At 34.3% G+C, this 23,772-nt stretch overlaps 2 protein-coding genes across 3 annotated transcripts; one reads left to right on the top strand and one right to left on the bottom strand.

Moving 5' to 3' along the window:
• Positions 1-672: 672 nt before the first annotated feature.
• Positions 673-12,993, bottom strand: LOC115955830 (acyl-CoA-binding domain-containing protein 6). Of its 2 annotated transcripts, none has more exons than XM_031074192.1 (14): positions 12,738-12,993; positions 9,020-9,115; positions 8,688-8,765; positions 8,483-8,596; positions 8,286-8,352; positions 8,102-8,163; positions 7,773-7,912; positions 7,566-7,692; positions 5,137-5,251; positions 4,957-5,045; positions 4,060-4,143; positions 1,576-1,896; positions 1,429-1,488; positions 673-1,327 (listed from the first exon to the last, which is right to left on the bottom strand). In XM_031074192.1, exons 2-14 carry the CDS (start codon positions 9,104-9,106, stop codon positions 1,148-1,150), a joined length of 1,524 nt encoding a protein of 507 aa, XP_030930052.1. In that variant the 5' UTR covers positions 9,107-9,115; positions 12,738-12,993; the 3' UTR covers positions 673-1,147. The 2 variants fall into 2 exon arrangements, with proteins under 2 accessions (XP_030930052.1, XP_030930051.1); XM_031074191.1 differs by lacking the exon at positions 12,738-12,993 and adding an exon at positions 12,058-12,477 and having other exon boundaries at positions 685-1,327.
• Positions 12,994-21,388: 8,395 nt separating this feature from the next.
• On the top strand, positions 21,389-22,401 carry LOC115957707 (putative glycine-rich cell wall structural protein 1). Its single transcript, XM_031076020.1, has one exon. It carries the CDS (start codon positions 21,553-21,555, stop codon positions 22,141-22,143), a length of 591 nt encoding a protein of 196 aa, XP_030931880.1. The 5' UTR covers positions 21,389-21,552; the 3' UTR covers positions 22,144-22,401.
• The last annotated feature ends 1,371 nt before the right edge of the window (positions 22,402-23,772 follow it).

Here is a 23,772-nt window from a genome sequence, read left to right as displayed (position 1 = left end):
TTTAAAGTTGAAATGGACCAAAATGAACCGAATTAACACAAATCGACCAAAGTTGACCAAATACTACGATGATGTGTCTCAACAGACACTAAAAAATAATTATGAATTTGTTAGATATGTTGTTGATGTGAAACAAACCAATAATGATATCATTTAAATGTTTTTTTTTACTATTAATAATTTGAATAAGAACACTCACAAGATGCATTATTTAAAAGACCTTATTATTTGATTAATATATTTTTAAAAAATAAAGTTTAAATGACTTCATGTGTAATAGATTTAGACAAAATAATTAAATTAAATCATTTAATTATTTAATTATTTATTAATTGATGAGACTTATTGGGAGTGTAGAAACAATAAATACTACACTTCAGTTTTTAAATATTATATATATGCAATTAAAAGAACTAGTGCCTCCTATCAAAAAAAGAAGAAGAAGAAGAAGAAGAAGAAGAAGAAGAAGTAGTAGTGCCTAGCCTATTAGAAGATTTTTTTTTTTTTTTTTTAAGAGGAAAAAATAAAGGATAGCATGCAAAAGGACCATGATGTAGGAGATCTTCTTCCAAATTACATACATAGATACCACAACTAATTAATATGAATTGTTATACCTTCAGGTGAAACTTATTCAGCATATATTAGATCAATGAACAAATTCTACCAAGATGAGTAATGAAATTCCAGAATATGTAAGAATTCATTGCCAAGCCAGAAGAATCTTGTAACTGATACAAATCAATTGAACTAAGTACAAAAACTAATGAAAGGGTAAAATGAGTGACTGTCACCATCACATACACAAGGAACACATATGAATAAAAATTAGAAAGTGAGAGAAAAAAAAATGAACAGATTGTGGATTCCAAGAATTTTAAAAGAAAAAAGAACATAGAACATAGACTATATTTCTTGTATCAAGTTTAGTTTCGTCTCCATTAGAAGATCTTAACAATGGTCAAACGTTGCAAGCATTTCCAAGATTATGCTTGTTGACCATGATTGAATTTCACCATTAGTTCTCAAAATTGCAACTGCTATAATCTGCCTAAGCTTAAGATCATATATTTGCTTGAAAAAAGCTATGGCTAATGATAAATCGAATTGCTCCCAGATTTAATTTCTAGGCACCAACCTTCAACCTTTATGCACTGCCATTTCCCCCAGCTATCCATCGCCAAACACCACCTGAACCTTGCTTCTGGACTGCTGAAGCTAGCTCTATATTCCGTTCAAATGCAGACTTTTGCGTCCGAAGCTCTTGTACCTCATTCTCTATGGACTGCATTGATTCCAGCATCTTATGCAGTTCTGAGATTTGTGCCTGGACATCACCAATACCAAATAAATTTAGTCAGTGACCCAGTTAGTCAACAAAGGAACAACAGATTAAAAAATGACAAAAGGAATGAGAGAAAGGGAGACCTCCAGCTTAAAGCATCTTGATCTCTCAGCTCCAAGTTGACCTTGGACAGAAAGGAGTTCCTGAATGAATATGGTTGAAACCATGAGTTTTAAACAGCTGACCAATGGAAAATCACCTTAAGTGGCACTAAATCATAAAAAGCATACCTTGGACAACTCAGAAAGAGTACCATTTTTCTCATCAATCTGTCCCTTGATCCTAGTATTTTCTGCTCTGACTTCTGCAAGTGACAGTTCCAACACATTTTTCTCTTCTCTAATGGCCTTAACACCATTTGTGACATCCTTTTCAGAAATACTGTTTTCAGCTCCCTTGGAGCTTGGATCTTCTGCTTTGGTGAAATCTAACTTTTCTGCTTTGGATAAAGCATATGCAGCAGTAACAGAAGCTGCAGCTGCAGCCGCTGCTGGTGACTGGAAAATCTTGGGACGTGATGAGTCCCTAGGTTTGGGTTTCATAATAAAAACCTAGGAATAAAAGGGGCAGGCACAGAAAGCATAGGACAGACTTAGATTGCAACAACTGAAATAAATCCAGAACTTTTGACAAGAATTCACACTGAAAACTTTGTAATAAATATTAGCAGACACATAGGCTTTAGGATTTAGTGCCTACAGCTAGACTAATCTAGAGGAAAATAACTGAAACCCAGGTAGAAATAAAAATCAGCAGAATTTGCAGTTTAAGAGTCGGTACCTAAAAATCAAAGCATCTGCAGTAAATCGGACTTACAAGCAACAAAAATGCATCTTAAAAAAATAAAAATAAAAAAAAAAAAAAAAAAAAAAAAAAAAAAAGAAGAAGAAGCAATTAGGTTGAGCCATTGAGGTGCCACATCCCAAAGCAGAGTGATATGACTTTTCCCACCCTTTCTAGATTGAGGTGAAACAGAAACATTGTGTAGCATCTATCGTCATCTCACTAGTCATGATAGTCTAGAACACTACATATTGCTAAAATAGTATTAAATGAAAATCAACAATTTTACAATGACGCTTCATGAGGTGCACACACCACTAACCCTTAAGAGGACAAATTTGATGAGTTATGTACTGTACTCAAGTTTTAGTAAGAACAGAGGTAGAGATCTCTCAAACAGCCTTGAGGACATGAGTTAAGGGAAGTGTGTGTATACATATAGGGTTGGGTTGAAATTGCACAATGTAACTTTTGGCTTGTTACACCACATAATAATTTTTTATTGAATGTGAGAATTTTGAAAAAATCCACCATTATATTACATTTACCCTTCATGATTGCAAAATTTCAAGATGATCAAAGATCAATAGATATCTCATCTATAAAATGTTTAAATTTCAAGTTTTTATATTTTAAAATCATACAAAGAACATGAGCTAATGTATCAAATAGTAAATACCATTCTTATTAGCATGAAATTTGGCAAACTTGTTAAGAATGAGAAAAAATAATCCAATGGTAAATTTTAAAATATAACAAAGAGCTACACCAAATATAACTTCATCTTACTTATCCAAAAATATAGAATTTGATCTTGACCCATATGTGTGTGTGCGTGTGTGTGTGTGTGTTAAAACTTAAGTTACACCTAGTGCATCTTTTGTTAGGGTACGTTTAGTAAACTGTAATAGACACTGTAATGTAATAGATATTCTTATGACATAACTATTCGGTTGTTTGGTTATGTTTTTATTACAATGAATAGTTATTCCTTATGAATAGCTATTCTTCAAAATGAGGAATAAGTTATTCCTCATCAAAAGTACTAAATATCTATTCCTTCACCTTATGTAATAACTTTTTAATAAAATTTCCTAAAAAACCATTAGTTGCCACATCTTTAAAAGGAAAGAAAATAAAATTTCCTTCTTGTTAATTATTAGCTCTATTTTGAACACCCTAAAATAAGTGTATTTTAGGAAATTTGACTTAAAAATGATTTAATTACGTCTTCTTTTTATACTCTACTTAATTGTGGATGCATATTCAGAATTCTATTTCAAAATGGTCACCAAATTAATGAATAGTAATACTTATTACATTCCAACTTAATATATTCCCTATAATACTTATTCCTATTCCCATGTAATAATCATTACAGTGTACCAAACGTGCCCTTAAAGTTAAACAACTTAATAACTTTAAATTCAATTAATGTGGATCCCGCCATTAGATCACACATTCTCTCCTTGCTAAACATGCACACCAGATTTAATACTGGATGTCATTCCTTATGCGATCCATAAATCTTTGCACTTAGTATATTTTAAAAACATAAGCATCTAAATTTTTGAACAATTTATAGATGAGAGGATTCTTAATCTCTTATTTGACGAGTCTGCCAGGAATGAGGAAATCTTATAATCCAATGATAGGTTTGACAATATACTTAGCCAATAAAAGATATTGGGTAATGCAACATTAGCCAATAGTTATACTAGGTGCGATGTGAATTTTTGTTTCTAAGTGTTAATGAGGGGATTTGAACCTTGGAACAAAACCCCACAGAAGGGGGTGGGATGCCATAGGCACAAATAATATTCAAAATTGACATTACCAACACTACGTTTCAATACATGCTGATACGCTCAAAACAAATTTAATCTTCAGAGAGAACTTGCATTCATTCAAACTAAACTTTCAATACATACCTCATTGCTGTATTTCCCATTGTAGCCACCAAAGGCAACCAAATACATCTCTCCATCAATAATAGCCGAGCACACACTGAGCCCCTGTTTTCACATTTATGATCACTGATCAAGTAAAAAATCAACATATTCATGTGCTCTAAGGTGAAACCCTTAATGAAATAAAATGAAGCACAAGGGGCATGACATTACCGACTCTCCACCCTAACATAGATATAAGTTTTTTAAACAATTCATCATCACACTTCAAGCAGAACCATAGATTCCTTAACGAAACCCGAGTAGTGTTGTGCATAATAAATAAATAAAATTTAGGTTCACGCCAGGAAACAATGGTAAACGCCAAAACTAATGTCAGAAACTTTTTATTATTATTATTAAAGGTAAGAATAATTTTATTAAAATGAGACTAGTTCATGCATAATTGACACAAATTAGCCTAAAGAATTACAAAAATTACAAAAAGAACAAAGACTCTTAAGAAAAAAGAAAAGTAATATTTATCCATAAAACCCCATGCACAAGACCAATCAAATAGATAGAATGCAAAGGTGGCTATTAGCTGATTCCCGTACCCTCTAGTCTCCACATCCACAACCGTACGTCTATTTCATTCCTGCCATATGGTCCACATCAAACATAGCGGAGCCAAAATTCCAAATATCCGAAGAATGTTTGCCCATCCAATTCCTCCAGCCAAACATAAGATCAATCACTCTCTCCCATAAAACCCTCTACTTTGCCACATGAGCACCAGTCTACTATAATCATATACCAATTTTGCTCATTAGGTGTTTTTATCAAACAAACAATCTCAATCTGCTAGAGAAAATGCAATTTTACATCAGAAGACATTACAATGGGAGAGAAAAGTTAGAAAAGGAATAAAGTGGTGACCTCACTAGCAAGCGGATCCCTTTGCTTCACACTTGTTAATTCTGACCAAACTAGCTTAGACATATTTAACACTAGAGTCTCAGGGCAACCTGCAAACATAAATAGCCATACATCCATGAATGCACAAAAGGGTTCAAATGCATGCAGAATAATATTTGATAAGCACATAATTCTACATACCACTTTTGTTATCTCCACCACCAACTATGTACCAGTTTTCATCAATGGTTATACCAGCATGACCTGCCCTGGCAGTCACTAAATCACCCTGAACAAGCGGTTGAGACCATTCCATCTGCAAATACATGACAGCTTATCACACTAACATAGTGGGAATAAAAAATAAGAGAAGGGACAGAAAAAAGACTAAAAGATCTAGCAACACTGTAGGTAAGCACAAATAATAGTATGATTTCAGTAAATGATTCAACTATACTTGAAAAAAGTTTTTTCCCTTCTTTTTCTTTCGTTTTTTTTTATAAGTAATGAATGTTTATTGAGAACCAAGTAAAACCTTATGTTCACAATAATGAACACAGAGGGAATAGAAGTACAAAAGACTCAAAAGGAAAATCTAAGGTAAACTTAAAATTCTAAAACAGAAGAACATTGTGTAAAACCCCAAACCCAGGACCAATCAAAGAGAGTACGAACAAACAGAGCTTTCAATTGATCCAATGAGCTTTCCATGTCTTCAAAAGTATGACTATCCTTCCAAACAAGCCACATCAAACAAGCCAGCACCATTTTCCAAATATCAAATGCAGATCGAATACTCCACCAAAAACTGCACCCACGAGTACCCCTACCTATCTTTGTACACCAACCTCCCTTATCCTCCCCATACCACCATAGCCGCTTACCATGCAATGCTTGATTGAAATGCACCAACCTCCTAATCCCAACCCCCAGTATCAACTGGTGAACAAACCGTGTCCCAAGCAACCAAAGAATATTTAAACTCCTCCTCCAAAGCTCCACATAAGAACTTCCTCTAAATCTTCTCCACTCTATCAGCCACAACCTTCAGAATGGTGAATAAAGACAAGAATTAAGTGGGAAGACTAGAAAGAGTGGACTTTGACAGAGTAAGGCTACCTCCCTTAGATAGATATGGTCTCTTCCAGCCCGACAATGTCCTTTCCACCTTCTCCAAAATGGGATTCTAAACCAAGGCTGTCTTATAGGATGCCCCTAAAGGCATACCCAAATAGGTTATTGGTAGACTTCCAATTTTACAGCAAAGATATTAGCTAGAGCAGCCAAATTACCCACTTCCCCAACAGCCACTATCCCACTTTTACCCACGTTAACTTTCAACCCATTAAGAGCTTCAAAGCAAATTAAAACCAACCTACTATATAACAAATGTAGGTGAATGAAATTTTATCCTTGTCTCTTTGTATTAACAGAAAATATGAAATTTTAATCTTCCTCAGAAGAATAAGTAACTAAATTGCTAAGCACTAATTTCAAGGAACAGAAATGAGCACGGCCCCCTTGATTATGTTGATGACTAAATCTCATGGTGATTGATAATTCTTTCTACAGGTCTGACATACATCATCGACATCAACTGCTTGACATAGAAATACCACATGATGATATCAACAATAATTCTAGAATCCCACAGAAAGCCAAGCAAAAGATAGAAGGCAGGCATACAGTGACCAAAGCAATCACAAGCACAAATTGATGGAATATTTTAATCTTCTTCAAAGTGTCTCAGTGTTGAAAGTCCATCAAATGAAGTTATCTTTAAATGGATGGAGGTCTCTATTTGATGGCAAAGTTAGGAAAGTTTTATAAATGTGAAACCATTACTGGCAATTTAATAATTAGATCCTTTATAAGCATAAATCTTTGACATTGACATAGAATTCATGAAATTGAATACATGTGCTAATAGACATCATTGCTACACTTCCTAAGTGTCAAATAGGACAACTTTCCAAAATCTGGGCACATCTGCATGTTTGTTGTGTGATAGTGTGTGATAGTGTTTGTCCAATCCAACGGCCATGGAAAATCCAGAAAGGGAGGTTTCCTTCAATAGTCTAGTTCAAAAGATCGGTCATGATTCAAAAAATATAGGACATGCCCCTCTATATCAAAATAAAAAATCTGTGGATTGAGAGACTCGATGAATTCCTAGCATAACCTCACGACAAGCCATAATTTTATGATACATAGGATAATTCAGGAAAACAGATATATTAAGGACAAAAGGCATACAAGTAATATGTTTTTGCAACTCGACACTTTCTAGCACACTTGTATTCATAGGTGTTGCAAATATTAACCATCAAGGAACCACATTTTTATTCCAAAAATGAACTGCAGTATACGTTATACCCTAGTGAGACACTTCTTAATATAGAATGGAAGCAAAGTAGCATTTCTTTTATCCAAAAAGTAAAATAAAAAGATACTCAGTTTACTGCCTATATATCAAAGCGGCCAATGAGCTCTAACTCCAATGGCACCTCCTTCTCTTGTAAGAGCAAGGTGGTGGGAAGGTCAGGAGTTCAAGGTGGAAGAGTCTATATATCAATTTGGACCCAAAAAATAAGTGTAAAAAATCCTGCCAAAAAAAAAAAAAAACTTACAGTCTGCAAGTCCAGTACATGCAGATTGTTGAAGAAAATAGAATGAGAACAACCACCAAAAATTAGAAGGTAGCGTTCTGCATGCACTGCTGATGTGTGATCGAATCGGGGAGCTGGAGGTGTCTGCCTATCAAAACACAAGAAAGTGATGAAGAATCTTCTGAAAGCACACAAGTAGCCGTCCAAAAATGAGGAGTAGACACTTACGTTCCCTCCACCATGTCCCAAGTCATTGTCTCCAGATCAAGAACGAAGACATCATTCAACAATCTCCTGCTCTTGTCTTCTCCACCAAAAACTATCACTCTAGAACCAACAAGTGTAGCAGAATGTCCCCCACGAGCTACCTGGAACATTCTCCATCAGCATGCCAATCAAATTCACAGAACATCAAATCAACTCCAGCAGAAACAAAAGACTCAATTATTTTCCTTGCTAAATAAATAGATAACAAAAGAAAGTTTAGATGGCAAATTGAGAAAGCATAAGCACAAGAGAAGAAGTAAACTTAGCAGCCAATAGAATCAGTTAATTACCGGAACTTTTCCTGAGGTCTCCACAACACCACAGAGATGTGTTTCAAGATCGATGAATAACACTAAAACAAGTAAATTTACACAAATAAGGGGCTAAACAATACACAATATTGCACAGCAGCATCAAAAGATTCAAAATCAGATAACCCTTACCAATGCCAATATGGCTCTTAAATATACAAACCTGTTATTTTGTCAGCTACTTTCTTTGAATGCCCACCAATAAGAAATAGTTTATTTCCCCAGTTAACCTATCAAAACAATGAATACTTAAAATAAGTAATTACTTAAAAATAAGTTGAATCGCTAGACTAAAAGATGGAAGTCAGACAAAAGGGAAATACACACATGCATGTGGACGATGTGCATCTAATTTCTTACCACATTGTGACCCGAAATGGCTGGAAGAATATCCAGTGAGCCTGTCTCTTCAAATTTATCAGCATTTGGTTTCAGTTTTAGATTAGACCATGCCAAACTTTTAAGGTCAAATACCTGCAGAATTATCCCTTTACCAAATGACCCGCAAGAAGGGACTTGAAGTTTAATATGAAAAACTGGATGGGCAATTGGGCAAATTTAATACCTGAACATCAGATAGGTACCGGCCATTACGACTCCCACCAACAACGTACAGTTTCTCATCAACTGCCACTGCAGCATGCTAAAGTTAAAAGATAAGATAGTATGATAAGTATATGGTCCATAATGAAGAGTAAAACGCTTCATAAAAATATGCCACTGATCATGGACTTATAATAGTCAAATGAAAATAGGCTTAACCTTAGTGGTTCAAAAAGTACTAAAACCAACATATTTTTTTTATTGGTAGGTTACAAATGAACAAAATAGGTTTAAACCCACAACCTCACCATCTCTTCTTAAGCTAGAACCAACAATATAATTCAGTTCATTCACCTTGTAGCGAGCCGGTGGCCTTGAACCAGATACAGGGACTGCTGTCCACTGGTCATGGGCCAACCTTGATTGCCACTCTGTTTCCATAAAAGCTGGCTGCATGTCACTCAAGTCCATCAATTTAAATTGTTTTAACAATAATCTCAATGAAGAAATTGCGATAATTTGGAGAAAACTTATTACAAAATATGGGGAAAATCACAAGGAATATAAAATTTCCAATGGGAAAGGCTAGCATATAACTATAAACAGCAAAAAAATACTTAAATCGAAGAAAAAAGATACAACCACTACTAGGATAAGAAGCCAATGATCTTGTGATTGTGAAGGATTAGGGATAACACTAATGGAGAACAAGATGATAGAAGGTATTTAGACTGACTTGATCATCAAATGCAATAGTCAATAACAGTCTTTTGTAAGAAGGGGTGATGCAAAACAAGTCAAAAGACATTACAAATACAAAAAGAAGGCCCAAAAGAATTGGTCAAGCCATTGATAAAAGAAATTATGGCCTACGCCTGAGCTGATTGGTCTTAAAGAACTTCTGTCAAGCCAACCTTAAGTCTTTATTAAGCTTAGTTTTCTTTTGCCAGGAGCTTTATAGCTTAACTAGCACCTCTTGTTGTTTCCAACGAAAACATCCAAACTTCAAACTCCCCCACACCCATTATAACTATTGAATTATATATATATATGTATAAATATATTTTTTAAAGCTAAGTTTTCTTTCAGTTTTTTCTCTTTTGAGGGAAATTTCAAACTAGTGACCTCCACTTCAATAATTGTGGCCCATTAAGATGATCAGTTAATTTTGATCATCAATGTCGTAAAAATAAAAAAAATAAAAGAAGCAAAATTAACAAACTAAAATATAACCAAAAGTCTGACCAAATATATATATATATATATATATATAACCAAAAGAAAATCAAAAGGGAAAGCCACATATCATAACATAAACATACTATGAAATGGTTCCAAAACTTAATCTAATTCAGCAACGCTGCTACTATTATATAAATGAGCAAACTCAAGTACTTCTCCAAAAAAAAAGTTCAATAATTTTTTTTTTTTTCTTTGGGTAAGTAAAGGAAATTTTATTCAAGAACTTAATAATGAGTCACCCGAGTATACAGGAAGTATACAACCAGGGACCAACATAATCAAATACATAAATTACAAGCATCCATCAAATCATAGACCGAAGAAATAGAATGACTTCCTATGATAGACATCCAATCCGATAGAGTTTTAAAGAAGAAAAGTTTTAAATCAGCTATAGTCCTTTCAAAATCTTCAAAACACCGGTTGTTTTTCTCCCGCCAAATGCACCACATCAAACAATGAGGGACAGCCATCCAAATATTTTTTAATCTGTTCTCAAAAAAAAAAAAAATTTAATCACAAACAAATTGGCGTAACTCAAACCATTCAATTTTAACTATGTAAAATTCTCTGTGTATTTACATTAAAAAGTGTCTTCTTCAGCACTTGTAAAGTAGCATCACCTGTTAAGATTCAGTGATCTTAACAACTCAATCACTCAGTTGGTAGTTCTTTGAGGGAACTAGGCATCCAATGATCCTTTCAAGGGAATCAACCTCCAAAACAATTACATGCTTATTCCTTGAATCAATTTTACAGTCTCAGCAGAGTCTTATACTTTATTACATGACCCAACTAACTAACTGATCCACAAGAGTACAACTCATTACAGCCCAACAGACTAACTAACAAAGTACAATACTCTAATGCTTATCCTAACTAACTAACAACTAACACTTATCAAAAAAATTTATAAAAACTTATCAAAAAAACAAACAAACAAACAACTAACTGAGTATGAGTGCTTATTACACAAATTCAATACAGCAGTGTTGTGTTGTACTAAGGACCTAACACATCAACACGTTAGTTACTCATCACAGAACACATTCACTCAGAGGAGATATCATCATCATATCAGAGAGAGGCAGGTACAGGCTTTCATAAAAACTATAAAAGCGCAGAGACAACATGCACACACAAAGGATAGATATTAGAGAAGAGAGATCAGAAATTCATGAGAATCATGAGTGATGAGTCCATACAGGAGAAATGGAGACACGTACACAATTATTCCAACCCATGCCTATGGGACTTGTTGGCGTGCGGCGGTGAGGATCGATTAACGGAGGTGACTGGTGGAGTGGAGGAAGAATGAGAGGTGAGAGGGGCATACTGAGCTAGAAAAAACCAAATGGGTAAAAATTGAGGATTTTTTATTGTATTGTGGTTGTTCTTGGTAGAGCTGGAGAAAAGGTATGGAGCCATGAAGGATTTTTTTTTTTTTGGTGGGATTTCATGGGTTAATTTGTAAATTTTTTGGGAGGAGGGGGGGCAATAATATATATTTTGGGAAAATTTCAAACTTTCTTTGTATATATATATATATACTACGCTTCTATTATAAATAAAAAAAATGGGGGGATGGAGGGGCCCCCTTACCTAGGTACATCCCTGGTCATACTTGACCAGTATTGGTGCTTGCCAATTACTTCTTGCAAAGGTTTACAGGCTTTCCTACAGGTGGAAAAATATTCCTCTTAAAATTTTAGCTCCAAAGGTAGCACTCAAGGTTCTTGGATTTTGCATCCTTGCTGCCAATCAAACCTCATCCTTTAGCCCACTCATGAAGCAGCTAAGCTTATGAGATTCAGTTAAATTCCTAATTCTATTACTCAATATTTCAATTGGCTTTTGTAGGCTGCCACAGTTGTGGTAAGCCTCAATTTGGTCAACGCTTCCATAGGATTATCATATGAAGAAGGGTCAAAATCTAACTTGATTAGCCTAAAAAAAAGTCTCCCAAGAATCCAAAGATCTCTCACAATCGTCAAACCAAATAAGTGCTTCATCATCTAAATGATAAGAAGCATTCAAGAGTCAAGACTTGTTCTTCTTCAAGTACGTTATAATAACTAAACAATTACACGGCCCTAAAAATCCAATCTTGGCAATTCCAGCTTAATGGGTTTGGGTATCAATACACCTACCTCATGCTGTTCTGGTTGCTCCACAATTTCTGCCCCAAGAAGGGGCACTTCTTGCTGTGGTCCCGATCCTTGTATTGCTGGTAGTGGTAGCCTTTCCTCGATTGCAGTCTGCATAACCTTGACACTAGTACCCAGTTCCTCTATCCTTCGGGTATTCGTTTCCATTGCTGTATCTTGATCGTCCAAACTTTGTTTAACACTTCACTCACTCACTCAGTTGGTAGTTCTTTGAGGGAACAAGGCCTCCAAAACAAATTGGAATTCTAATTCCTTGAATCAGTTTTACAATCTCAGCACAGTCTTTTATACTTGACTACATGACCCAGCTAAACTAACTGAACCAGAAGAGTACAACTCCTCACAGCCCAACAGACTTAACCAACAATGTACAATACTCTAATGCTTATCCTAACTAACTATCAATTAACTGAGTACAAGTGCTAATTTCACAAAATTCAATACAGCAGTTTTGTGTTGTATTATTTTGGTTCAATTATACAAATCACCAATTCAAATTTTCAATTTCATTTTTTCGTTTTCTTTCGTTTTTTTTTTTTTTTTTTTTCTCAGGAACCAAACAGACCACAGATTTCGAGCTGAAAAACATTAACTGTAATTCAAAATTGAAGCACAATATTATAGAATACGAGAAGAAAAAAAAAAAAAAAAAAAAGGCGTACCTTAGATCGGACCGAGAATGGAGATAGAGGTTGAAATGGATGAGGAGAGATCGGTCGGTGCAGAATGCAAATTCTCCGAATTGATGCGAAGAACCGAACGGCACCGTAGAGATCTAGCTCTCTCTCTCTGTCTCCTACAATCTCTGTGTGTGCGTGTGTGTTTCTGTACGGAGGAAAAGCACGGAGTCGCCGTTTTAGTTGAAATAGATCTCTCTCTCTCTCTCTCTCTCTCCCCGTCGATGTGATAGATCAGCTGCATGTCGCTTACATTTATACGACATGTCGCTTCTGTTTATAGGGTGACGTGATTTAATGAATTTCTTGGGCCTTCTTTTCCGGGTTTTTTTTTTTTTGTCCGAATGTGGGCTACTATAGGTGCACAGATGGGCCAATCCAGAATAGGCCCAACACTTATTCTCACCCAAAAATTAATAATAAAAGGCCCAATAGTGGCAAAAATACTGGTGTTGGGAATGGGCTTTACTTGGTAACGAAGCCTTATATAGGTCGCATAATGGTATTTTAGGGTGTGTTTGGTTGGAAGGATGGAAAAGTAGGAGGATAGAAAATAGTGGAAAGATAGAAAAGTTTTCAATTTCCCTCATTTTTGTTTGGTTGGGAGTGAAAAAGTGGAAGATGGAAAAAATGAGTTTGTATAAATTTACTCATATACTCTTGTTAAAAAATGATGCACAATTAAAACAAAAAAGTGATAAGCAACAAAAAAAAAAAAAAAAAAAAAAAAAAAAAAAAAAAATCACCCAACTTTATTATTAAAAAAAAAAAAAACACAAAGCACCATGCCCAGGAAATCAAAAGAAAAAAATATAAATAATAATAAAGGAAGCAACGTTGCCCGGAAACCATAAGAAGAAGAAAAAAACACAAAACACCATGCCCTGGAAATCAAAAGAAAAAAAAATAGTTTAAAAAAATAAATAAATAAATAAAAATTAAATAAAAAAATAAAAATAAAAAAAAAAAGGCAACTGGACTTTGCCCATGTGCACTGCACAGGGCAATTTTGTCATTTCACCATCAAACTCCCCCCACCCAATTTTCTCTCCATTTTGGAGAGACAAATTTTGTGTGAGCCCGGGTGGAAAATGCCTAGGCCCCTCATAAAAATTTTCTTTCCCCTCTCCCAACCAAACAACACAAACTCATTTTCTCTCTTATTTTCTCTCCAAAGTTTTCCATCCACCTTATTTCAACTCTAAACAAACCCATTTTTAGAGCCTGATTGGTAAGAGAATTTTTGTTTTTGTTTTCAAAGCAGTATAAAAACAATTGTCAAAAAATTGAACTTGAAACTAGTTTTCAAATAATAATTTTTATATTAAACGTGTTTGGCTCTCACTTTTATGAACAATTTTCAATTTACTAAAAATAAAAAGTAAATGCTTGGTAGACCATTTTTATTTTTGATATTTAAAAAATATATATTTACAAAAAATAATGTAAAGGCACGTTTTGCTTCACAGCCCAAAACATGGATGGACAATGGCCCAAAACAATGAATTTGTTAGAGAGTGGGCTTGAGACTAAACGTTCAATGAGCTATGAAGATATTGTCACAATAGAGTAGTTATTAGTGGAATGAACAAACAGTTTGAACAAAAAAATGCTCTCCTCAGGCAAGTCTGAGGAAGATATGTTCTTATATATTTCTCTTAGACTCATACAAAATTACAGTTTTTGGTTACACAGTGATATTTTCTCTGGTTTTTCACTCTCTCCCCTTTGTAAAAGGGTTCATCCCTTTTATACTTCCTTTCTTGCTTTCATTTTAGCCCTCCACGTGTAGATCAGACTAGTAGTCTTCTTGATACTTGTCACATCAACACTTTCCTAAGTCTTCAAGGATAGCTGTAAGGTTGAAAATTACTGTTCAGGCTGAAAATTACTGTTCAGACATCACTTCCATATTAATGCAGTGGTAACAGCTTTCTTCTCAGATATTTTTCACTTCTCTTTTGTCTTATATCTTTCTGACGCTTATCCATCCAAACACGATTGCCTGTTGCCCAGTACTTGATGGGTAGTTGGACTTTAGGCCTCCATACTGTTGGCCAAGGTGACATTGCTCCTCAGATAACATCACCAACTCATCATGTCCTGACCTCTTCCTCGGCCCAATATCTATCTATCTCCATTTGCACTGGTCTGTCCTCGAGCTATTTGATGTCCTTGGGCATGGCCCACGACCCAATATTCTCATTTGGACCCTTCATCCCTACAAATAACATGTAGAATCTATAGATTACTTTCTTTCTTTTTTTTTTTTCTTTTTTTTGTAGATAATGATAAGTGAATATAGTTCATTTTTTTTTTTTTAATGATAATTTTCAAATTTGAAATATGGGGATTCTTTTTGTGATAAAGATAAGTTCTTTAATTTGAGAGATAATAGAGTTTAGACAAATATGTGAGGTCCACTGTCATCAATTTATTTACAACTATGTTATTAAAAACATTTTTGGTATCCTGAAAACACCCTTTAGCTGTTTTCAAAATCCTATTCTAAATTAGGAAAATAGGATACAGTTTTTTAAAAACTGTATTTAAAAAATATTAGCCAAACAATAAATTCAAGTGTGAGACCCACCATTTTATGGGTTGAAAAAAAAAACAAAAACAAAAAAAAAAAAAACTATATTTAAATACTCTTACCAAAAAGGCCTTTAGATTCGGTGCAATTTTCTCTTTCTTTTTATATTTTGGGTTTCAGTAAGTGAAGGCGAACTAAACCCTTGGAGATCAAACTCATCTGCTCTACCTCAAATGGGAAAGCAATGAGGTACCACTTGAGCCAAAGGGCCAATGGTGATTTGGTGTAGTTGAAACTAATGACTTTTTTTTAGTAATTATTAGTAAAAGAATAATATGTTATAATTAAAATATATCAAATTGTAAAAAAGATCTTTTTTACCATTCAATTCAGTAAAAGTTCACACCAGGAATAAAATGGGGAGAGAGGGAACTACGATGAAGATTTATGATACATTATATCCTAAGTAGCAAAGTAGGTAAAAAAAGAGTTGAGGTTGAGGTGATAGCAAAAGTAAGCAGGGAAGCAGACGTAAGAGGTCTTTAAAGAAAATTGCGTAAATCTTAGGCCAAAATGGGCTTTTACCCCTTTCTCACAAACTTTCCAGCAAAATGTCTCATGTCTAAAATTAATTAGGGAAATACCCCTGTTTTAAAACTCAATTTTCTAAAAATTGAGTTTCAAGTGTAAAACTCAATTTTTGGAACATCGAGTTATGGCGAATGTGGACTTAAAAAGGAAAAAAAAAATTTCTGGAACTCGAGTACTTCACATGGAACTCGAGTTCTAGATTTTTTTTTTTTTTTTTTTAATTTTCAGTTCCCTATAACTCGATTGTCTAAAAATCAAGTTTTAAAACAGGAGCATTTCCCTAAATAGTTTTAGATATGGGGCATTTTGTTGAAAAGTTTTGGCGAAATAGACAAATGCCTATTTTCTCCGTAAATCTTATTTCAATCATTTAATTTGTTTATTCCATATATCACAAAGATTTTGATAAAGATTCAAATTTCCTTCTCTCTCTCTCTTTTTTCTTTTTCTTTTTTGGTTGAATGGGAATTATCAAATCATGTTGTTTAGGGGTGTCCAGACCCGACCCACACCCACCGGACTGACCAAACCGCTCGATCTCCACCCGATTTCAGCCCGAACCGACGCTCCTGTCAGTCGGTTACGGGTTTCCACGCCCAAGACCCGACGCCGGCAGGTCGAGTGGCGGTTTTCTTCTCCAAAACCCGAGCCACCCAACCCAACCGATGTTATATACAAATCCGACCAACTTCGACAAGATCAAGCTTAGATTCGAGGAGATCTGGCGAGATCTCAACCGTATTTGGTAAGATCAAGCTTAGATTCGTGGAGATCCGGCAATATCGAGCTTAGATTCAAGGAGATCCTGCGATATCAAGCTTAGATTCGAGTAGATCCGGCAAGGTCAAGGTTAGATTCGAGGAGATCCGGCCAAATCCCAGCAATTTTTACCCAAAAAATGCAGAATCCGACGAGAAAATGCATAATCCAACGAATATTTCCAGAATCCGGCGAGTTTTTCCAGAATCTGGCGAGTTTTTTTTTTTTCAGATTTTGATGCTTTCTTTATTCCAGCGACCCGACCGATGTTCATCCTCACCCGAAACCGACTCGACCAATTTTTCCGACGGGTCGAGTCCGGGTCCCTCCACCCGACGCCGGCGGGTCAAGTCCGGGTTAGGTTCAAAACCGACCCGGCCCGACCCGTGGACAGCCCTAATGTTGTTTATAAAATACTGTTGACATACATTCCATCGGCTTCTTTTTTATTTTTTATTTTTGTTGCTCAATGTGGGTTACTTCTTCAATCTGATCATTCATTCCATCATATGTTTGATGTGAGTTTGAATATTCCCACAAATACTTCCCTGTTTCATAAATTTGACTATTTTTAGTCTTAACTGAGTTGACCCTTGAATGATGGTTCTCCAAGCCTACTTAGTGCTTACTCTCCAAATGGCCAGAGCCTAGAGGAGTTTCTGAATTCTGATCCACGTTAATTTGTTCAAATTTGAAAGGGCTTTGGTAAGGCATTAAATTAATTAGCTATAAGTAATTGTTTCATAGTCCTAAGAGCAAATTCTGCCATCATCAGAACTAATTTTGTTAGAAACTTATGTGCAATTTACAGAGTGAAATGCTACGGAGAAATTAATAAGTTGATTTTCTAACTCATAACTCATAACAATTTTTGAGAAAAACTCATAACAACTCACCGACATTTATTGCATGATCATCATTATACGTACCACCATCCATCAAGTCATAGTACTTTTTTTTCTTTTTCTTTTTTTGCATTCTTTCTTTTTTTTTTCTTTTTTTCTTTTTTTTGATGAACCTTTTTGCATTCTTTCTAAATAATTTACTAGTTAAGGAACTCTATCTTATCTTATCTTTAATCATTACTTTTAATTCGTGTCCCCCAACCCAATTCTCGATTGGATATGGATCATGTAACCTATGAAATCACTTTGAAAACTTTGTTAACAAATTCTATTAAGCACCATAACAATCAGCTAATCAGATCATCCCACTTAGCTAAAAGAAGAAAATATCACGCATTATAAATTTTGCTAACGAAATTCGGTTCATATATACGTTCATAGCAAAGTCAAAATTGTCGATAGCTAGCCCATGTTCTTTGGCTAAGATCGTATATAATGGCTATATTGCTATGATTGCAGGCAAAGTGCAATCAAGCTAGCTTTGCATATATATATATATATATATATATATGACCACACAAGAAAAAGAATATAGTAAAGTATGAATGCCATTGCCAAATGTCATTCAAGCTTAAATTTGAAGAAAAGAAAAAGGATAGCACACAGCCCACTAAGGTATAGGAGATTTGGACAGCAAGACTTCGAAGTAGGTGAGTTTTAGTGGGAATTTTTTTGTGGCCTGAGATTTTTGCGGTTTCGTAGGAGTACGTATAATGTCATAATGGGAAGCACTATTGGACTGGACACGCGTAGGACTACAAGGTACAACACTCTTCTTGTTTTATATACTTTATATTATAAATGGGTGTTTGTATTTTTATGATTAATAATTTTTTTTTGGAACAATGCTGAGGAATGTATAGTGTGAAATGTAATATACACTCATCAAATTCAGATAACGTGGAAGTGGTTCAAATGGTCAATCGAAAAGGAAGAAAATGTTGGTTCGACATCATGACGCGCATGGCTGCATATTCACCCGTCAAATACCAAGTCAGGATTGTGATAAAGTCACTTCTACTCTCTTTTTTAGTTCGTTAATTAGTACGTAGTAGTCCTTTAGAGTTTGCCTTAGTGCACTGCTAATAGATGTTTTCACGAATACAAGGAATTGCCATGGCTGTAACTCCACAAGGCATCTATGATCTGATCTCAGTCTCATTCCGTTGCCATTTTTATAAGGACATGATATTAGTGCAAAACAAAAAAAACACCCTAAAACAGCATTTGTAGTTTGATCAGCATTTGTAGTTTGATATTGAGTATATCATATTCAGTGGGCGGTTCCAGGAATTTTTTTGAAGGTAGTCCTTAAGAAACTTAAATTATATAAAATCTAATAAAAAGATAATTTCATACATTGACCAAAAAAAAAAAAAACACGCGCGCAAATACATAAAATCTTACAATTTCCTTTTACAAATATTTTAATTTTGAAATCGTTACATGATAATCTCATTATCAATGTTGCAAGTTACATCTCTTCAAAAGTTTAGTTAAATAAAATTTTTCTTGGACTTTCATTTTTATTTGTTAGGACCTAATATATTGTTAAAGGGACCAAAATTTAAGAACAAACTTTGGGTACAAACTTTGTTGTAGTCACTCTCACTAAATGAATTAACATTGTTACATATTTTGAAAATCTAATCGATGAATTGCATGTTCTCTATATTTTTAAAACACGTTAAAATTTCATGCTAATCGGATGTTATTTGCCATTCGATCCATAAAATTATTTTTTATGTATAATTTTAAACTACAAAAACTTCAAATTTAAATATTTGATTGATGACATAGTTAGTAATATTTTATCTTCTTGAAATGTTGCAAGTATGAAGAATTTAAGAAGAAAATGTAATTAAATTGTGGATTTGTTAAAATTCACGTCAATAAAAAAATATTGAATAGAGTTGTAGCCTTAATCTACAACCATGCTTGTTGCCAAATTTTGTCCAGAATTTAATTACATTGGGCCTAAAAAAAAGTTAGGGTAGTCACAAAGTTTTTTTAAAGATAAAAAAAATCATAAATTTTTTTTTTAATTTATAAATAATAATTGTATTTTTTTTTTCCAAGTCAGGGTGGTCTTGTGACCACCTTGAACTCTATGTAAAGCCGCCCCTGATCCTATTAGCTTGTGCCATTGCTCTGGAAGATGACATGCATGGCTGAATTCACTTGTTAAGTACCAAGTTAGAATTGTGATTAGCCACTTCTACTCTTGTTTAGTCATTAATTAGTTAGTAGTACTCCTTAGAATTTGTTTTAGTGGGGTGTGGGGAGTAAGGGTCGGGATTCAAGTCTCCAGAAGGGAGATTCACACATATATATATTTAGATTAAATTAGAGTAAAATTTCTATCTTATATAAAAAAAAATAAAAATAAAAATAAAAAATGTTTTAGTGCACTACTTGTTAATGCAAGCAAGAACGATACGAAAATTAATTCTTTATTCCTAGAAAATACAAGGAATTTCCCTATCCATAGGCATTTATGATATGATCTCATACAATCTTGTTGTCATATAATTTAGAAGGAGATGGTAATAGTGTAATACAAAAACATCGTAAAATAGCATTTGTAGTTTGATTCAGCCTATATTGTAACTCGGTAATAGAATAAATGAGTATATCCTACTAGCTTGTACATTTCCTCTAGAAGATAACTAATGACCTTTAGGTCAATAAGCACTTTATGATGTATCAAAAAATTCCTCTTGCATGTGATTTGTATTTACGGCTCAATCACTCTATGTTAGACTTTTATATATACATACATACATACATATATATATATATATATGCTCAAGAAGATAATTGTTTATATATTATTACTTAATTTGTCACCCTAACATTCCAAGTGGATGAAAAAAATAAGTAACCACTTCCCTCTTTCCTTTTTTTTTTTTAACAAAGAAAAATCTTAAATCTATTATTAATTTTACTACAAAAAAAAAAAATTTATAAATTACATGATAATTTATGTGATTGTTATCACATCAACAAAATAATAGGTAAATTTTTATATTACTCAAGTGGTTTGTAAGATGCTAAAGGTAGCATAATTTCCACTCCAAGTACTTATAAACTAACATGACAAGGACAAGTAATAATGTGACTATTAACAATTTAGCTACGTAAATTTTATTAATTAATATATTAACTACTAAAAACAGAAAAAAAAAATAAATAAGAAGAATGCTTATTATATTATTAATGTGGTATTAATCACATTCATTATCACATTAGTTTATAAATAATTCGTAATAAAATTTGTAATAATTTTAATATTTTTTAAAATTGACACATTAATTTATAAAATTAATATAGTAAAATTTATAGTAGCCAATAAATCCTAACATCACTTTTGTGGTTTTGTATTTAAAATGTTGCTGGTCAATTTTAATAAAATATTAGCACCCAAATTCCCTAATTGTCCACAATTTACTCATTAAAAAATTGTAGCCCTCATCAGTCATTGATGAAATATGCACTCACTTCCAAGTTTGAACAGATCAACAAAGTGCTATTACATCACATTGGTCCCAACAACAAATCATACTTCTAGGTAGGATGCATCCAAATCCAATTCAAAAGTGGGAGAAGACTTTATTCTTGAGGCAGAATTGCATGAAGACAGACAAGAAGAAGAGAGTCCACCACGTTATCATGCACAATGTATAGCCCCACCGCCACCATCACCACCAACACCACTAATCAAATCCCACAGACACCTTCCTAATTATCATGATCTAATGTACCAAGTGAAAAAGAAGATACTAGAATGTCAAACAAGCATGGAATACGTGACCCTTTAGGATGACTATATATAGGACCCCTACCTTAGCCTTTTTCACCCACAAAGTATTGCTTTCTCATTTCTCATATAGTAAGTGAGTGCTTATACACGCAGAGTTCTCTATCTCAATCACCCTTTTCGAAAGAAAAAAAAAAATTTATATAACTGAGTCTCAATCAACCCACGTTGAGTACTGGAAGATAAGAAATGGCCAGCTCTAGGCTGCTGATTGGTGCTGCATTCTTGGTTTTACTCTTTGTGGACCTTGCCTTTGCTGCTAGATCATTAGGTGGTGGAGGAGGAGGAGGTGGTGGCAGTGGTGGTGGTGGAGGTGGTGGTTCAGGCCTTGGGTATGGTTCCGGGTATGGCTCGGGGTTCGGGTCTGGTGGTGGTTCTGGATATGGTGCAACAGGAGGAGGAGGAGGTGGTGGTAAGGGAGGAGGAGGGGGAGGTGGTGGAGGTGCTTCTGGGTCTGGATATGGGTCTGGAGGTGGCTCTGGTTATGGGTCCGGATATGGGTCTGGTGGAGGGAACGGAGGTGGAGGAGGTGGTGGTAGTGGTGGTGGTGGAGGTGGAGGTGGAGGGAAAGGAGGTGGAAGTGGCTCTGGTTATGGCTCGGGATATGGAAGTGGTGGGGGATATGGAAGTGGAGGTGGTAAGGGTGGAGGTGGTGGAGGAGGTATGGGTGGAGGTGGAGGTGGCGGCGGTGGTTCCGGCGCTGGCTCTGGCTCTGGCTACGGCTCAGGCTATGGAGAAGGATATGGAGAGGGGGGTGGCCATGGTTATGATTTCCCATGAACATAAAAGGCTTATTTGTTTTAGTAGCATTTGATGGTTTGGCTTTTGGCATTTGTAATTCTAAAAATAAAATTTGCAGCAGCCTCATCAGTCATCACCATATTACCTTATGCATGAATATGTGTTGGTGGAAGTTGCATACGTACGTGCATGTCTGCGAACTCGCACTGTATTTTTAAGCATTGTTACTACTAGCTAGCCTTACTACATTTGTATTACTCATATATATAAAATAAAAGTTACTTTGTTGTGTTATTACTCATATTAATATATATATATATATATATATATATAAAATAAAAGTTACTTTGTTGTTGTTGTTAACTTGAGTATGATGATTTAATTTCAGATTTTTTTTTTTTTTTTTTTAAGCAATTGATGAATTGTAGTGATATCATGCATGCACAACAGCAGGCCGGCCTACAAATATTAAAGTTAAATAACTCACTTGACATGCTACGCTCTGTTTGTTTCGGCGTTTTCTGAAAAATGATTAATTTATTAAAGTGCATTTTCTGAAAAACTATCTCATTTTCTAATGTTTGGTAACAACCTTGAAAATGGGCTTGAAAATGTTTTCTGGTGTTTAGTATCCACATTTTTTATAACATTTCTTATATAATTTAAAACATGTATAATATGTGTATTATGTAAACCTATCTAATGTAATCAATATAAATAAATAATTAAAAAAAAAAACCAAGAATGAATTTGGTTTTCAAACTAAAATTTGACAACGGATACAATCAAAATTACCTATCCAATTTTCATGATCTCAAATACTAATCTTGTTCATGTATATGAACAGTAACATACATCATATATATATATATATATATGTATGTATGTATAAACCATACTTCTCATAATTCAAAATAATCATTATAACCTTAAGTTCCATTTTAAATAGTTCAAAATGCCATATAGGCCAAATAATTTTACTGACAAACTAATCCAGTACAAATAATATGATAAATATACCAAAAATTGTTATAGAACTGTTGACCGATCTGTGAGGAGAAAAAAAAAATAAAAACCTTATTAAAGAATGGTGTTATAGAGGGGAGAAAAAAGAGAAGAGGGGCAGATAGAGAGAATTTGTGAGAAGAAAAGAGGCCAGAAGGGATGATAGTGAGAGTGTGAGAAAAGAGAAGAAACAAAAGGAGGAGAAGAAGTGAGAGAGTTTATTGTGAGAAAGGCTGAATGAGCGAAAGAAAATATTTTTTCCTAGGCCAAAAGAAGATAATATTTATAAGAGTTATGCACAATGTGAGAGAGAGATTGTTTTCCAAAAAAAAATTTTGGAAAACAACTTATAGAAAATAAGACTCATTTTTATAAGAGTTTTATGTTGACTAAAAGTAGTTTTCCGTTAACCAATCTTTTTTAATGCTACCAAATACTGAAAAATGTGAAAAACAATCCTTAAGCAAAACAAACAAAGCGCTAGAGGTATGAGAGACAGAGAGAGAGAGAGAGAGATAAGCTTAGGAATTAGCACCACAAAGCTAAATAGCTATTTTTAACACCACAAACTCCAATTAGTGCTCAACATTGGTGGTGCCAAAGGTAAATTTTTTTGCCTTCTTGATACTGTAAACAGCCTAGGGTAGCTGTTTTACTGTAGCA

The sequence above is a fragment of the Quercus lobata genome, chromosome 8 (genome assembly GCF_001633185.2).
Source record: "Quercus lobata isolate SW786 chromosome 8, ValleyOak3.0 Primary Assembly, whole genome shotgun sequence".
NCBI lineage: Eukaryota > Viridiplantae > Streptophyta > Magnoliopsida > Fagales > Fagaceae > Quercus > Quercus lobata.
Note: the sequence above shows the minus strand (reverse complement) of the source record. Positions and strands in the feature narration are given on the sequence as shown.